Consider the following 17,050-nt stretch of genomic DNA (forward strand, 5'->3'; position numbering starts at 1 on the left):
TATGATCGGAAACAAACGCACGAAATACAGGTTCATATGCATTTCAAATTTCATTTCTACAGTAGGTAACACTAATAATCAAACAAGATGTGTGACGATGATGTTGCGGCACTAGTCGTGGACAATGGGTCCGGTATGTGCAAGGCGGGATTCGCTGGAGATGACGCACCGCGTGCTGTCTTCCCCAGCATTGTTGGCCGCCCACGTCATCAGGTATGGAAATTTTGAAAATTACCATGAAATTCCAATATGTACGCCATTTTTTTGTTACCATGTCTCGCTAATACTGTTAATAATTATTGCAGGGTGTGATGGTCGGTATGGGTCAGAAAGACAGCTACGTAGGAGACGAGGCCCAAAGTAAAAGAGGTATACTTACCTTAAAGTATCCTATAGAACACGGTATCATTACCAATTGGGATGATATGGAGAAGATCTGGCACCACACCTTCTACAACGAATTGCGAGTTGCTCCTGAGGAACATCCAGTCCTTCTCACCGAAGCCCCTCTGAATCCGAAAGCTAACCGCGAAAAGATGACCCAGATCATGTTCGAAACCTTCAACAGCCCGGCCATGTACGTCGCCATCCAGGCCGTGCTCTCCCTGTACGCTTCCGGTCGTACCACCGGTATCGTCTTGGACTCGGGAGATGGTGTCTCGCACACCGTACCCATCTACGAAGGTTACGCCCTTCCTCACGCCATCCTCCGACTGGACTTGGCCGGTCGCGATTTGACCGACTACCTCATGAAGATCCTTACCGAGAGAGGTTACAGCTTCACGACCACGGCTGAGCGAGAAATCGTGCGCGACATCAAGGAGAAACTTTGCTATGTCGCCCTGGACTTCGAACAGGAAATGGCCACCGCTGCTGCCAGCACCTCCCTCGAGAAGAGCTACGAGTTGCCCGATGGACAGGTGATCACCATCGGTAACGAGAGGTTCCGTTGCCCAGAAGCCCTGTTCCAACCTTCCTTCCTGGGTATGGAATCCTGCGGTATCCATGAAACCGTCTACAACTCCATCATGAAGTGCGACGTCGACATCCGTAAGGATCTGTATGCCAACACCGTACTCTCTGGCGGTACCACCATGTACCCCGGTATTGCCGATCGTATGCAGAAAGAAATCACTGCCCTGGCTCCATCGACCATCAAGATCAAGATCATCGCTCCCCCCGAGAGGAAGTACTCCGTATGGATCGGTGGATCCATCTTGGCCTCACTGTCCACCTTCCAACAGATGTGGATCTCCAAGCAGGAGTACGACGAGTCCGGACCTGGCATCGTGCACCGCAAGTGCTTCTAAGGTGGTGCACCGATCACAGGGGTTCATGATTTTCACCTGCTTTCTTTTCTTTTTTTTCTATTCGTGCTCGAGCTGTGACCCTTTCACATATGGATTCACCGATGCCAAGGGGAAGAAAGAGAGAAGAAGGTAGAATGGGGGAAAACGAGATTTGGGAAAGGAAAATTACTGAAGTGCCTTTATTCTACACATTTATCAGACTGTACTTTACTTTTTAGTTTGTACAACATGACTGTTTGTTATTTTAACGTTAATTAATTTATTGATAATAATCTCCTCGGCCATTGCAACAAGCCCTTCTCGGCCTTGTCATTATGTATACGCTGACTTACATGTATCGTACAGACACGCACACATACACATACAGATACAAAGGCTTTCTTGAAATCGTAAGCGCACGTAATTTGGCATTTGCGATACGCACGGGGTGGTAATCGACGAGAGTGAAGTATATGATATGGGAAACCATGACCAGGCGCATCAACGTCGGCTCATATTGCTGCCTGGCGTATTGTTCTTATTATATCATATAATTGATGATAATAAAACTGTATTATATAATAATTCAATGTCGGATTATGTGAACCTTATCGTACGTGATATTTCTGGCGGTTACTCAAAACAATGACATAATGGACGGGTACAAATTACGATTTTATAGATAAAGTTCAAGAGAATTATTGTGTTTTGGGTTCTCATGACATTTAACTACAGTGTGCTCTGGCAGCTGGCCAGTTTGTGTGCAACTTTAAGTGACTATACATATTTTCATTTCTTTCAGCAGACTATAGAGTTACACAGTAATTAAGAAAAATTATGAATAATTCTCTGTTCGCTTATCATTATTATTATTATTTATATGACACTGAGAATTAGATATAATGTAAGCGTTAAATCTTCAAGAGGATTAGTTACTCTATATTAAGAACCGACGATACTTCGATCCAGAAATAGATCTACAGGCTACACCTGTTCAGCCATAACAATTTACGAAGACATTACGAGCCAATTAGAAGATCACAGCAAATCCTTTAAAATAGAAACAATTAAATTTATCAATTCTCCGTACGATTTATTCGTGAAATTTAATTTCATCGTAAAACGAAACATCTCATTTATTTCCTTGTCCATTTATCTTTCTGGATATAATTATCTAAATTACCTAATATTTATCTATTACTCGTTTCGGCATCAATCAAAATAATTATCTCCAGCATCAATGACCGTACTTTAATCCCACAACAAAAACATCTTTCACATCTTTCGAGTTCGAAGACGGTCGATTATAGACTCTTGTACGAAGGAAAATCCGTAACCCAAGACGAGCGATAAAACTGCGCTACAAATAAAGAAATAACAAAAATAGAGTTGTCGGTACGTGGATGCCGTGGCTGTCGGGGAGTGCATGCCGGGGGTCCCCGGGATTGCCTCCCTAGCCTTACAAGGCCCCCGGGTGACTTACGCTTATTTTGACGCTTCACCAACTAAAATTAGAGCCCGCACTCTTTGGGAGTTTTGGGACGTGTATGCATACGTGCGTGCACCTGCATGGGGTGGAGGTGCTCCAGTTTAGAATGACTTTATCACACTCCGTGCCTCTTCACGAGACAGCCACGTGTTGAAAATGCTAATGCTAGAAAACGGATAGCTTTACGAGCAAGCTCGACGAGTAATTCGTATGTATTACGAATCGTTGCTCTTTACCACTTAAATTATTACCGTATCGTATGACTTGTCTTTGTATGAAATAGTGAAACGTGAAAAACGACTGTACGGCATAATTCTTCGGTTTATTATACGTGTAACGGAATAGATACAGAAGGAAAGAATTGATAATTTATTTTTTCAAAGATAGAGTCGTTAATTACTGACTTTGGCTGAAAGAAAATTTAAAAATTTATTATCAAGCGTCATAAATAAGATTTATTAGATAAGTTAACGAACAGTTTTCTTTTCTAGTTATGTGATAATATAGATATAATGATCGTGGTTTAGGTTATAGATAAATTATGTTCATCGAGAACGGACAGAAAATTATTGGTTTCTCGATGATTATAATGAAATTATCTTGATCTTCTAAACACAGGTACATATTACACGTATATACCTAATAATTGTAAGTAATAATAATTAAGTGATTTGAATCGCATACTATAAATATTTCCTCTTTTTAATTGGAATTTCGCTTTTAATAAAATATATGAAACATTTTCCTATACACAAATATCTTTGATAAATTTGTACCTTATACATGTCATACTTATAAATAAATAATAAATATATTATTGGAATCTTAAATAATGTTAATTAATTGTTCAATTATAACTTGTATTATCATTATTAATTTCTAAATATTTTTTTAGGTATGTCGATAAATAATTTTAATGATAATATGTTGAGATAATACATATATATGGTAATATAACACATAACATATTGTTTTGTAATATCATAATTAGACTGCGGATTTTGGAGTATAGTTTTAACATTTACCAATTTTCAAATTCAATTTGTATTAAATAGGTATGAAAATCCTGATTTAAATAGTGATATTACGTGTACGATTCAAATACTTTCCTAGATTTTATGATAAAATAAAAAAATACTAAACTTATATCTATGCACTCTGTATTCAGTTATCTTCTACGTTCTACATATTTAAGTACGCATGTGTCACAACACTTGCAACGGCGCATACATATGTAACGTGGTTCTTTATCAACAAAAAGCGAAAAACAATTACTTTCGTAACCTCGAATTCGAGATACAGTACCAGGTACGTTTTATTATCTAAGGACTTTATTTAAATACAATTTAACAACATATCTTGTTTGTATAAAGTATCGTTTATTTGTGAAATAGTTACAGTGATTATTACTGTCATGTGTATCTTGTATCCTATTCTATTAAAACGAGAATAATCAAGCGATGACAAAGATCGCCATTCTTTCTAAAATGTAATCTATGTCTCATCGTATAGTCACGAAAGAAAATAAAATGTTGATAGAAATTCAGATGTATTTAAGTATAAAGGGATTAAGTTAATGATCTGTGATTATTAATGTGTATCTGTGAAACGAGTTACGTTCGTTAAGGAATTTTATGATCCAATTCGAACGAGAATAAAACATGCCGAGGTTGCAGTATAAAACATCAATATGTCAATACAAGTAATATAGGAATGTTTTAGATACATAAGGTAAATTTCATAAATTATTAAAGTCGTTTTAATAGGAAATAAGTTTAATTTAAAAAATGATTTAATAATTACAAAAATATTTGATTTTCTAACGACATAATTTTAAATGATACAGTAAATTTTTTATGCAACAATGTTATGTTAATTAATGCTTACTGAAAGGAAAGCTTTTTATGTTCCCAGTATTAAAATTATTATAAAATTATTATATGAATAGCATTTCTGTATTTATATCTGAACAATATGGTAAGTTTGTAAAGGAATAAAAATATTTATTTTTTTTTTCAGATTTATATTATATTGGCACAAAATGTAATATTAAAAGTAGTATTCTTATATTATGTTTACAATGAAGGAAGTTATACCAATGAGCTGGTTGAACCAGATATTGTTGATTTTAAGTATATTAGTTACATTGTTATCTGTAATTATACAAGAATGGGCTGGTCTGACACCATTATATATTTCTATTTCATGGGCTATTTTTATTATAATATTATCAGTGTGGCTCAGTTGTTTTTTATTTCAAGTTGCATTAAAAGCTAATAGACCACTTAATATAAGGTTTGTTAATAATTGGTTATATAACAAATTTGTAAATAATTTGAAATTACAAATTGATTCCAAAGAAAAGAGTGAATGTATTAGTAAATATCAGAATGAAGTAAGAACAAATAAAAACACAAATTCAACACAAGTATCTAAAGAAAAGCGAAAGGAAAAAGTAGTAATTAGATCTAGTGGAAAAGATACTTCTTTAAAAAGAAAGAGAGCAGTAGAAATATATAATTTAGTAACAGAAATAAATTTAAAATGCATAAAGGTTTGGTATAAATCTATCAGTGATGATAAATCATTCCCTAATGAAGCACAAGAATTGCTAAAAAAATTACTGACCAAACTGTTTCATAAGATCAGTTTAATAGACAAAATAAAGCTTACTCATAAGCTGTTTAATGTGTTCTTATTACATTTAAAAGAATATCAAAGGTACGATGTTTTATATATATGTTTATAATATAAATTATTCAAACTAATTATATTATATTGTAGAGCATTACGACGGGTTGAGAAAGGAACTGCACCAAATATTGAAGAAGCATTTAGATATTTACATCCTGGTTCTCGTAATATGCCAGCGTTAGAACATATGCTTCATCGAATGGTTACTATCCTAGCACAAGAATTTTTACAATGGGAGTTAACAAGTTCATTACCATGTAAACTGTTACTATCTATCTTAGCAAAAAGATTATTAATAGTTGTTGAAACAGTAAGTTCTCCAAATTGGTTATTTCAAAATTTATCTGACTTTTTACTGCAACAAACACCAAAAAATGTTGCCAAAGTTCAAAGTAAACAGGAAGAGAATATTCCACATGTCAAAGTATGTGCAGAATTCTATAATGCTTATTTTACTTATCATTGATTATTACAAACTAATAAAAGAACTATTTCAGAAAGTTATATCCAATGCTCTAGGAGATGGTATAACATCTGCAACAGCAGCTGTGATTCCACGATCACTACCAAAACCAAAATCTGAATCATCTACTAAACCTTTAATTAAACACGAGAATACCTCAGTATCTATAAATGATAAGAGACCTACTTTACATTTACATAACTTAGGTACAGAACATAGAGGTCTATGGGGTCAAAGTATAGTAGAGATGGATGCTGAAATAGAAGGGGATAAAATATCTCCTGTATATGAGGAACCTACAGATTTTGCTACAACAATTGCTAGACTTAGAAATGTATTACAGCAAAAGTCAACTGTAAATACACCATTGTGGGTATTAATATTTTTCAATTTTAATAAATAATTTAATAAATCAAATATATATCTATATTATATTTTTCAGACATGTGGAAGAAAAATCTTATGTAGTATATGAAGGTAGTCAATTTACAAATTTGTCAATTCCTTGGACAGAATTTCATACAGCTCTTGATGGATCACAACAATTACTTTATTGTATTCAATTTGATGATATAGAACAACGGGGGGTTGATCTATTTGAAACTACAACTGCTACTGTTAGAAGACAATATCGCGATTTTGCTCAGTTACATACTAGTCTACAAGAGGTGAATTTAACATTTTATACCTATTAACTGTTTTATGGTACTTTTTGATTTATTTTGTGTAATGTAAAATATATAGATTCCAGAATTAGCATCTATTATGTCAAATTTGGTATTACCAAAAGGCGGTCGCCTTGAATTAGAGAATTATTTGAAAACTTTAACTACACGCTTGGCTAGTGAATGTCCACCGCAATTGCGACATTTTTTACGTCCAAGTAGTAACGCTAATAAAAAAGCAGATGTGGTTGCACCTCGATTTGACAAGTTTTTAGTCAAAACAGTAAGTGGTGTTTTTAATACTTTAAGAACAGTCGTTCCAGGTTTTGAAATTGAACAAGAAGAAGAAAATGTTCCGTTACCAACATTAATGCCTTTAGCTGATATTCCGTGGAGATTCGTCGAGAATATTAAATCGGTAACTAAATGTAAATTTTAATGGACAAAATATTTCAAATTAAATGAAATTTATAAATCATATCATTATATATAAAATTTCACCTCTCTTATTATAATAGAAAAGTCTAGCAGCTGAACTTCAACAATTAATAACTGAAAGAACTGAATATTCTTGCGTGGATTCTGCTTACGAAGCTGTTGATTCAATGGAGAGTGCTAATGATTCTGCATTATTAACTCATTGGTGGGAAACTGTAAAAAGTTCTTATGAAGGTAAATATAATGTATTATAAAAATTATTGAGTATGTTATAAAATGTTTCTTTTCTTTTACTTTTATTTTCAGAGGACCTTGATGATTTGGATTCACATCTAATATTAACATGTGTTGCTGTCGATCTTATTTGTGAATTATTGGCAGGAGTTGGAAGTAATAATGCCTTGCAGCAAGAGGCAGTTGTTCGATGGGCAAAGCTACTCTTTGGAAATGTTACTGAACCTATATTACAAGTAATAATTCATATTTATTTATTATTTTTTATTGTTATAAGAAGTACTATTATTTTTATGTTCAGTTATGAATTTCTTATAATTACAGACTGTTACTTTACAAATTTTTGATCAATTGGGTAATATATCACTTCATAACGTCCAAAATAAACTTTCTGAGGAACCACTGGAACTATTAAAAAAAAGACTGTTGCAAGAATTATTAGTTAAACTTCCAAATGATGTAAAATTAGTATTTGGCGAAGATGACACGTTAAATATTTTAAAGTATTTACTTGATTCTTATGAAATAAAGAAGATTAATGTAGACTTAAACCTACAAATATTAGATGTTCTAGCATCACAGCTATTAAGTACATGTAGGTCAAAACATAGTACAACTCTTTAATAATTTAATTTTATTTTAATTCAATAACAAAAGGTTGATTCAATTCCTTTTCTCAATTTTATTTAGCCATTGATCAAGTTACAGGTCTTAGGAGTTGATAATTATGTTTTAAAATATGTTTAAAATATGTTTTAGTCGAAAGGAATTGATGTGCCATATGTAACTAAATTTGTTGATTTAATAATGTAGAATTATATAAAATTTTCAAAAAACAGACTATGTACCTGATTATATAAACTAAGGATGCCAAGTATTTTTTTCATTAATACAGGACTCTTTATGAGTTGTATGATGTAATTCACGCATATTAGGTACTATATGCATTTAAATTGTACATTTGTATTTAATGTTTAAGTTTTGTACAAATATTTATGAAAAATCATTATATTTCACAATTAATAAAAGTCTATCAATATACATCAAATGAAACTTATATGTATGCAAAATCTTAGGAAATTAATACATATTTATTCTTATGAATAATAATATCTAATTTATAATTTAATTAAGAATCCTTCCCTTTGTTGTGACCCTTTTGTTTTTCTAATTGTGCCCTGAAACAAATAATTGTATTTTAAAAAATTATATGATTTGACAACTTTTTAACCACTCATAATGTTCTTAATATTTTAAAGGAATTTATATTTTTCAGTATTAAACAATATTGCTATAAATTGCAATAGTATTGCAGTAAAAATATCATACTAATGAGATTGAATTGTTTATTATTTGATGGTTTATAAACCTGAAAGCCATGTGCTTCTTAAAATAGTGTTATGATAAAAATTACCTTAATTGTTGATTAAAATCATCTTCTACATCATCATCATCCCAGTTGTCTTCCCAAACGCTAATATCTTCATTGTCTTCATCAACTGCAGTCCAATCTATCAAGTCATTCAGTCAAATTGAGGTTAGAATACTGCACGAACCATTTTAACAATTATAATAAGTGTATAGCATTAAATTATTGTACCTTCTGCAGGGAACTCCTCAAATTCATCATCTTCCTCTAATAATCCGAGATCAACCTTTGCTTTATCGTTCTTGTTTTCTGACATTGTGAAATTTTATAATTATCACGTGAATATGTCACTTACGGAGGTAGAGACAGAACACGTTTGAATCTTCTAGAGACTTTCCTTGCTGCATAAAAGACGATCGAGCATGAAATAAAAGTTCAAAGCTACCAACTTTGACTCAGAAGAAGAATTCTATAAATTATTATAATAAATTTATTTTAATATAAAGAAATTAAATTATCGTTCCTCACGTATTTTTCTATAAGCGAATAGTGAATTTTATAAAAAGATATTGATTCTATAATAGTATTCTTCATCATATACTAAAAATGTCATAAAAAATGCTTAAAATAAGTAATATAGGGACTATAGCACTTGGTTTGAAAATTATTGCACTTGACTTTAAAAAAGTATCTATAATTTAACCAGTTCTCTTAATTGAAACTGATTATATGATATTAATAATAACAATAAATAATAAAGCTGGCCCGATGAAGATAATATAATTATTTTAATCTTTTAAATACATATATCGTAATATAGATTAAATAGATATACATAATATAAATTAAATAAATGTATTGTAATTATATATTTTGTTAAGGAAAAAATATAAGTAATTGAATTTCTCGAAATCGTCAAATCATCATAGGCATTCAAAATTTGCGCTAAAGAAAGTTAAATCTTCGTTATATCACTAGATTGCGCTGACCACTGATAGATACTTAACATTAATTTACTATCTTGTATGTACTTTTAGGTATAAAATACTATTATAAGCAAAGAGTAGGGATACAACTATTGTATCCATGCATACCCCTACTCTTTGTTATACGTGTATGTATGAACGTACATCCACTGCTGTATAATAAAATTATATCACAGAAAGTACTGTGTAAACCGAAAACCATAAATTTCAAATCTGTAAATTAATGATTGATATCGTATAATTTAACGTTATCAGGTATACGAATTACCAACACTTTTAAGACATTAAAGATATATATAACTAAGTATATATTCGATTAGCTTATCGTGTACAACGGAAAATTCCTTGTATTCTTTTTTTCACGTGACGCAACATAGGTAATCGTAAATATTACGTTTCACCGTTGATAGTTCAATTCATCAGAAATTAAAATTAAAATTGGAATTCGTGTTGATAAGCAAACGAGTGTAAGAGTGCGCTTACCGGTGTGTCGCATCGTAGTGGGGCGAGGGGCAACACACCAATGTCGTAAATGGAATAACCAATCATTAGGTACTTTTTTCCCCAATCTCCCCGTTTATGGTGGGGACATTCAGTTTCGTAATGATGAAGTGATTCGTAGTCGTAGTCTCATAGTAGTCATTGAGTATTAAGGAAGATAACTGTTAAAACGCGATGGGTTTGGAGGATTACAAAGAACTTGTGGCATCATGTGCCTCAATTTGTACAATGGCCCAAATGTCAGCTGGCACGTAAGTTGAGGAAATAAAAAAATTTCGATTTATGTTTTTTCTGAAATACAACGTTCGATTTCTATTACAAACTATACGTTTTGGAATAGAAGTGTATTACAAACTACGTGAGCGTGTAACTGTTCTTTGACATTGACATTTATATTCAAACTACTTTTTTAATATTCCACGTGATACGCCGAACAATAGATTTCTTTGTTTTTTTCATGCATTGCGGCAAAATTGAGAGAAGTTGTGTTACTTTTATATAAAGCCATCAATTATAAGTTATAAAATTTAAAAAATATGTATATATGTACTAGTAAAGTCCTGAATGTTATGATATAATTTAAATCGTAAATGTATGTTTCTTTTAGAAGTGCCACATCATTTTTTTTCATTATTACGGTATTAAAATATTTGCGTATTAATAATATATTAAAGTTTATTTGCGAATATGCGTATGTGTCGCTCATTTTTTTAAATGACTAATTATAATGTAACGAATATGTATATATGTTTTTATAAACTTATCATAAGAATAATTAGGTATATTACATACGAAATTTTTATATATGTTTCACATTGATCTTTGTAAATTAAAATACCAAAAATGATAGTATTAATTATATGTTTGAACTATTATTGATGTACAATAAAAATATCTATTTGATATTTTTTATGTATTTATAACATGTGAGATATGTATAAAATTGAGCAATTAGGATTAAAGAAATTTATAACTAGTAACTAATTAGTAACTAAAATTAACAAATAATTACTTTTTATATGATTAATCGTAAATATTTATACATAAACTTTGCAAATTTCATTCTCGTTATTTGTACCTATACCTAATAATAATTTTCAAGAAAAGTGCTGACATAACATGATTCATGAATATATGAAGTTATCTAATAGCATATAGTTTATATAATAGAAATATAATATACCAATTTGTATAAGCAAATTGTATATATAATATATTATATCTATCATATGTAGATTTATAGGTCATTTGAAATATTAAATTTTTGTATTTTATCAATGTGACTTCAAAATATTGTAAAGATATAAGTCAAAAATTGTATGTGTGATTTTACATACTAGCTGTTTACATTATTACTATCAATTTGAAGTATATTAAGTAATAAAAAATAACATTTTTGATTGTCATTTAATTGTAGATTGATATGTAAGGATATTTATCAAAAGGGCTCGTCTAAAGGATTTGATCCCATGCCTTTTTTGGGTGGCATAGGAATGTAAGTGCATTATTATTTAACATAGATGACATAAAGATAAATACGCAGTGTGTAATGTTATTTAAAACATATTACTGGTTGTTCTGTTCTTGTGAAGTAAAGATATCTAAATACAGTATTAATACTTTTGCCTATAATAGAAATATTTCATGTTGTTTTCCGTTCATAACTGTGAAAAAAGTATTATAGATCATAGTATAAGAAGGAAATTCATATATACAGACTATTCAGATAGACATATAGTGAATCAAAAACTTTTTATAGGTGCATCTTGATGCTTCAATATGCATGGATTGTGAGGGATCCTGCAATGATTAATGTTAATGTTTTTGGATTACTCACAAATACAGCATACATGGCTGTATATTATTATTACTCACCACACACGGTACGAGTTTATATTTCTAAATTCAAATGCATGATGTGTTACTTTCTGGCATGTTACTTTCTTTCTTTGTAAATTATTTCCCTTTTTAGTTTCCATGTTTGAACGTTTGAATTAATATTCTGTTACGATATACACCATAGATGAAGTTGTATGTTTTGCTGCTAAATTTTAAGAAACTAAAAGACTCTTAGAAGCATGTAGCTTTAATTTTTGTATATATTGCAATTTTCCTTATTGTATCATACATCATGCATCATACAGGATGAGGCAGAAGTAAAATATTACAAGTTGTTTTCTCCGAAGCTATTGCAGATATCAACCTGAAATTTTTAGATGTTAAATGGTGCAGAGAGGCTACAATTTTAGATTGTAAGATATTGAGAGCATGAGTGTTTTAGGACTGGAAAGGGTGCTACGGCCACTTTTTTATCAAATAAGATGACATATTAATTTTTCGATATTCGGGCAGATGTTATCAAACCTAACAACTTTTATCTAAGGCACTGTTTCAATTTTGTATAGTTAAGGAATTATAGCGGAAAATAACTTGCATAAGTGGAGCTCCGCGAAGATGTCGAAAGATATCAAAAGAAATGTATATTGCTTTGAAAATTATTTTGTTAAATGTTCAAAGAGTTCCCCATTCGCTTCCAAACACGCATTTATTCTTGTGATAATAGCTTTGCGAAACTTCGCGAAAAAATGCTTTAGATAAAAGTTGTTAAGTTTGATAACATGAGCTCTAATATCGAAAAATTAATAGCTGATTAAGAAAGAACGAGGATAGCATCATATATCCCACAATATTTTACATCCCTAAAATGTTGGTGCCTCTACCCTTCAATACCTAAAAATTTCAAATTAGTATCTACAATGGCTTCGGAGGGAACAGCCCCTAACACTTTATCTGTCCCGCCCTGTATACAAAATTATAATATTTTCAGTTTGTTGGATTTCTTTTTCTCTTTTTTGCGAAACCAAAATGTAGCTACATCTAGCAAAGTCATGTATCCATCAGTAGTGCAAAAGGCGCGACAAACATTCGCAAACACTTGTAACATTTTCAAGATAACGTGTACGTGTATTTACTATTTGCTAATCTGTTGCACAGCCGATAGATACGCGTCTGAATATATAACGAGACATTGTCTTTATTGAATTACAAACAATTGTAATAAAATAAAAACACAGGATATCCGATAGCTGGTAGTATAACCGGCCAGTGGCTGATCCCGCATGAAAAAGTAAGTCGAAAAGAAAGACTAAAATTGTTTCATTTCACCCTTCGCTTTTGAGAAAATCAAGTTTGAAAATGTTTGCGGTACACGTACATTTAACCCAGCTCAGCGGATTTTACTGTAGGCTATCTTCATCCATATTACTAAACGTTTCTAATAATAGTTAACAATTTCAGATGACTTGAATGTTGAGGGCACAGGATGAAAGAAAGTGTATATTGCATGAGTGTGGAAATAGTGCAAGAATGATAGAAAAGATTTCTGAATATATTGTAGAAATCCAAATGTCGAGCGACTGTTTTCTATGTACATATATAACCCTCGCTCGGTCATAGTTTTTAAGATATTGGCCAAAAATTTATTTTGTTTATAATTGTGTCTTGGTAATAGCCTATGCGTTAGTATTGGCTGCCAGCAGCCTTGTGGCGAGCAGGTATAATGACCCAAGCGAAAACTAGCGCTTATCTTTTATTTCTGGTACGTATAAACGAGAGTTTGGCGAGTTTGGCTAAAGGTCCGTGCACAACTGCATATGCGAGATTGTAAAAAATGTGTGTTATAACTTACAATGTATTGGATTTGGGCTTGAGTTAGTTCTGTAACGAATGAAGTTGTTGCGTAAGATAATAACAATTATTCTTTTCGTAAAATAACATCAATTATTCGTTCGCCTGCTATTTTTATAATTAATTTCTTATCGTTTCACGTAAGCGTTGCCAGCCGCCTCACGGTAGCCAGATTCAAAGGACTAACGCGAAGCGAAAACCTAATATGTAGATTGGTGTTCTTAATTGAATTATAACTGGCATTTCTTGCAGCCTCGCGTGTGCAGTTGTGCACGAGGCCTTTGAAGGGGAATTCTCGTGTGACAACAATAGAAGGAAATGATTTTTGTAAATCTTTTTGTAGACTAACTACTAATTATATGGAACTAGACGTTTTCGGGATGCAAATACAGTCTTAAAGTACAAACGTAATCTCTTTTATATCAATTCTTCTTATCGTTTATTAAATTTTTAAATTGCAACGTTTGGCAACTTTTTAAACTGAGAAACTGACTGATTACTCAATTTAGGACAAAGTTGATTTAAATTTGACCAAGGGTTGAACCTCAAATTCAAATAGTCGATTACTTATTAACAATATCTTTTTAAACAATAGAAAAAAAGTAAATTTTTCCTCTGAACGCTAGAACTTTCCAATCTTTCGTGCTTTGATTTCAAAAACAGTTTCAATCAAAGTGTAATCTATATCTGCCTTTAAGAAAATTTCTGATGACTGTGACAGATGCTATACTGTACGCAAACAATGGCTACATTGTCAAAGATGATAACAAGACTCGTATCCACTTAACTTGGAATTATGCTTTAACATTAACATAGGAGAATGGCTACAGTGTATCATATACGCTTACTACTACAATCAAATGTCGTTATCGTCTATGAGCTGTTGCTACAAGTATAATTAGGCGAGTGCGATTTGGTAGTCGCCAAAGGATTTTAAATTTAACGTCACAATAAGAAGAGTATGTTGATTTCTACAATATGCTCAAAAATCATGGAAATCGGCGAAGTTGGTGTACCTATAAATATAATTATCTTATTTTTTCATGTAGAACCACCCCCTGTCCGGTTGTACTATCAGTTATCGGACACCCTGTGTATCGATAGTCAGGCAAAATTAAGACTTTACGTAGAACCTAAGTTGGTGTTTTGCGAAGAAACTTTGAACAAATATTTCTAACCGTATCAATGTCTGAATAAATATTTTACATCGTCTTCCGCATTTTTAGAAGGATACACGTGCTTTAATAGGCAAGGTAGCAGCCTTTGTAGCGGCCTTCCTCGCGTATGCACAAGTGGAAGATCCCGAGAAGCTCGAGTTCAGATTCGGTTTGATTGTGACAGGATTATTTTTCCTCTTAATAGCGTCTCCTCTTCTACATATTGTAAGTAAAATTCCACGAACGTAGCTAAGAGCTCTAACAAACTTAATACCCACGAAACGAATAATACAAGCATTATTATTCGTTTGCATAAATCTTTCTTTACTTATCTTACATCCTTAGCATTTTACTCTAGATTTTTATTCAGTTCTTCAAATTTCGATAAATATGTTAAATGTTAAAAATAATTATTGAAAGATCATTGCATGTATATATGTTATATGAATGTTTTATCTTATCAACGTAGTTCTGTCGATGATACAATGTCTCTTTTCAAATAGTTAGCTATTTTTTTTTTTTTATGCAATAATCGATGAGAAATTTTGCAATCATTGAGTAACATTTCTGCGTTGCGACAAGAAGTTGTAAAAAGTTGCGAGCCGTGACAAACGAAATGCGAAATCGTGTAATCATCCAAATAGAAATAGCGCAACTGGATTGGAAACTTTCAGATATTGTTATCGTAAAATTTTATTGCCTTCAGTAAGATTTCGATGAAATTTATCGAGCTTCTTTAATCACGATTGCGATGTTTTAAAGAATTTAACGTTGATTTTATGTTCTTCAAATTTTCTCGGCTAAATTAGGATATATCTAACAGCCGTATTATTGTAGTTCCGCTACGTATTGCCTCAATTTCTCGTTGACCGAGATGTTCTTTGCACGCCATCGAGCGTAACAGTATTTTACCAGATGAGATTCATTTTCAAACGTGTAGCAGTTTCTGTGTACTTTCCTGAGATATTATACATCTTAGTATCCAATTTATTCATACAAACAGTTCTAAATATATTTCTTCGTACTTTTACTTGACTTCGAACGAAGAATCAATTTAGTTAGTGAGTGATTTCTTTGTTAAACGTATTTCTATTTCGAACGAATGCGGCACAAGAGCGAGTTAGAAAAACATACTCTGATATTCTCAAACATAATGTTTAAGAAACACTGCTATTATGGTTCGCATGAAACAAATAATACGAATCAGAAGTTTCGTTAATAATTTTTTAAACGCTAGACATTACCTTTAATGATATTTAGATTGTCTGAATTAACTGTATTTACGAAATTTGTTTATACGATTGCAATAATCTTTTGTTTTTTGATTCATCAGAGGGAGATCATAAGGACGAAAAACACGGATATCCTTCCGTTCCCACTGATATTCATGGGCACTATTGTTATATCTTTATGGCTATTGTACGGGATTATAATTAATAACGTCTTCATTATCGTAAGTAGATTTTCTATTTCTTATTCCTTCGTACTATCTAAATTACTACAAAATTCGCAGATTATCACTCGCTAATGTATTATGTATTTTTAAAGTTTCAGAACTCGGTTGGTTTTGTTTTGTCTGTGGCGCAATTGTCCCTGTTCGTGATATATCCATCGAAATCGAAAGGCAAAGCTTCCAGCCAAGAAAAGAAGGATTAAGAAAAGTGATATTGTAAATATTGGAACTGTGTAGGATGTCTTGTGCCTCCAACTGTTACAATTTTTCTACACGCCTACAAATTAGCAACTAAAATAAGGTCTACAAATATGAATTGGATAATAATTAACGCCGATAGCCATTGATGTTAATTGTTATATCTAGACGATTCTTATTAAACGACGAATTTTCTAACGAAACATACATTTTTTTAGATCCTGAATATTCTCGAGCGTAAAAATCTCTATATAGGCTAAGACTTTGTTTAATGCTGTTATTTTTACACGTAATCTTTACCAGATTAATTTGTACAATTAACGTGACACGATAAATCAAGTCATCAATTTTCAATGTGCCGTAAAATACATATTAGCATAATTTAAGACATATTAGAATATACATATAGGAATCAAATAATTGAAAG

At 31.7% G+C, this 17,050-nt stretch overlaps 4 protein-coding genes and 1 long non-coding RNA gene across 5 annotated transcripts; 3 read left to right on the forward strand and 2 right to left on the reverse strand.

Annotated features, from left to right (window-relative positions):
- Positions 1 to 62: 62 nt before the first annotated feature.
- LOC117154284 (actin, muscle) lies at positions 63 to 1,874 on the forward strand. The gene is made up of 2 exons (XM_033329167.2): positions 63 to 213; positions 306 to 1,874. The coding sequence occupies exons 1-2, from the start codon at positions 88 to 90 to the stop codon at positions 1,308 to 1,310; spliced, it is 1,131 nt and encodes a 376-aa protein (XP_033185058.1). The 5' UTR covers positions 63 to 87; the 3' UTR covers positions 1,311 to 1,874.
- On the reverse strand, positions 773 to 3,403 carry LOC143302458 (uncharacterized). The gene is made up of 3 exons (XR_013057983.1): positions 2,773 to 3,403; positions 2,473 to 2,649; positions 773 to 2,339 (listed from the first exon to the last, which is right to left on the reverse strand). It is a non-coding gene; the product is annotated as an uncharacterized LOC143302458 (long non-coding RNA).
- Positions 3,404 to 3,818: 415 nt separating this feature from the next.
- Positions 3,819 to 8,110, forward strand: LOC117153820 (uncharacterized). The gene is made up of 11 exons (XM_076617182.1): positions 3,819 to 3,833; positions 3,947 to 4,086; positions 4,173 to 4,509; positions 4,798 to 5,499; positions 5,563 to 5,896; positions 5,970 to 6,304; positions 6,378 to 6,603; positions 6,680 to 7,018; positions 7,119 to 7,272; positions 7,345 to 7,508; positions 7,597 to 8,110. The coding sequence occupies exons 4-11, from the start codon at positions 4,850 to 4,852 to the stop codon at positions 7,894 to 7,896; spliced, it is 2,502 nt and encodes an 833-aa protein (XP_076473297.1). The 5' UTR covers positions 3,819 to 3,833; positions 3,947 to 4,086; positions 4,173 to 4,509; positions 4,798 to 4,849; the 3' UTR covers positions 7,897 to 8,110.
- Positions 8,111 to 8,264: 154 nt separating this feature from the next.
- On the reverse strand, positions 8,265 to 9,043 carry Sem1 (Suppressor of exocyst mutations 1). The gene is made up of 3 exons (XM_033328223.2): positions 8,873 to 9,043; positions 8,687 to 8,783; positions 8,265 to 8,450 (listed from the first exon to the last, which is right to left on the reverse strand). The coding sequence occupies exons 1-3, from the start codon at positions 8,955 to 8,957 to the stop codon at positions 8,402 to 8,404; spliced, it is 231 nt and encodes a 76-aa protein (XP_033184114.1). The 5' UTR covers positions 8,958 to 9,043; the 3' UTR covers positions 8,265 to 8,401.
- Positions 9,044 to 9,834: 791 nt separating this feature from the next.
- LOC117153823 (sugar transporter SWEET1) lies at positions 9,835 to 16,826 on the forward strand. The gene is made up of 6 exons (XM_033328222.2): positions 9,835 to 10,379; positions 11,546 to 11,623; positions 11,888 to 12,011; positions 15,042 to 15,197; positions 16,306 to 16,425; positions 16,521 to 16,826. The coding sequence occupies exons 1-6, from the start codon at positions 10,303 to 10,305 to the stop codon at positions 16,626 to 16,628; spliced, it is 663 nt and encodes a 220-aa protein (XP_033184113.1). The 5' UTR covers positions 9,835 to 10,302; the 3' UTR covers positions 16,629 to 16,826.
- The last annotated feature ends 224 nt before the right edge of the window (positions 16,827 to 17,050 follow it).

This window comes from Bombus vancouverensis, chromosome 3 (assembly GCF_051014615.1).
Source record: "Bombus vancouverensis nearcticus chromosome 3, iyBomVanc1_principal, whole genome shotgun sequence".
Taxonomy (NCBI): Eukaryota; Metazoa; Arthropoda; class Insecta; order Hymenoptera; family Apidae; genus Bombus; species Bombus vancouverensis.

Excerpts from the sequence above, each read along its gene's own strand:
- LOC117154284 (XM_033329167.2), top strand. The coding sequence starts at position 88 with ATGTGTGACGATGATGTTGCGGCACTAGTCGTGGACAATGGGTCCGGT. Across the intron at positions 214-305 it reads TTGGCCGCCCACGTCATCAG|GGTGTGATGGTCGGTATGGG; the intron begins GTATGGAAATTT and ends TAATTATTGCAG.
- LOC117153820 (XM_076617182.1), top strand. The coding sequence starts at position 4,850 with ATGTTTACAATGAAGGAAGTTATACCAATGAGCTGGTTGAACCAGATA. Across the intron at positions 5,500-5,562 it reads CATTTAAAAGAATATCAAAG|AGCATTACGACGGGTTGAGA; the intron begins GTACGATGTTTT and ends ATTATATTGTAG. Across the intron at positions 7,273-7,344 it reads TGTAAAAAGTTCTTATGAAG|AGGACCTTGATGATTTGGAT; the intron begins GTAAATATAATG and ends TTTTATTTTCAG.
- Sem1 (XM_033328223.2), bottom strand. The coding sequence starts at position 8,957 with ATGTCAGAAAACAAGAACGATAAAGCAAAGGTTGATCTCGGATTATTA. Across the intron at positions 8,784-8,872 it reads TGAGGAGTTCCCTGCAGAAG|ATTGGACTGCAGTTGATGAA; the intron begins GTACAATAATTT and ends ATGACTTGATAG. Across the intron at positions 8,451-8,686 it reads GATTTTAATCAACAATTAAG|GGCACAATTAGAAAAACAAA; the intron begins GTAATTTTTATC and ends TATTTGTTTCAG.
- LOC117153823 (XM_033328222.2), top strand. The coding sequence starts at position 10,303 with ATGGGTTTGGAGGATTACAAAGAACTTGTGGCATCATGTGCCTCAATT. Across the intron at positions 11,624-11,887 it reads TTTTTGGGTGGCATAGGAAT|GTGCATCTTGATGCTTCAAT; the intron begins GTAAGTGCATTA and ends AACTTTTTATAG. Across the intron at positions 12,012-15,041 it reads ATTATTACTCACCACACACG|AAGGATACACGTGCTTTAAT; the intron begins GTACGAGTTTAT and ends CCGCATTTTTAG.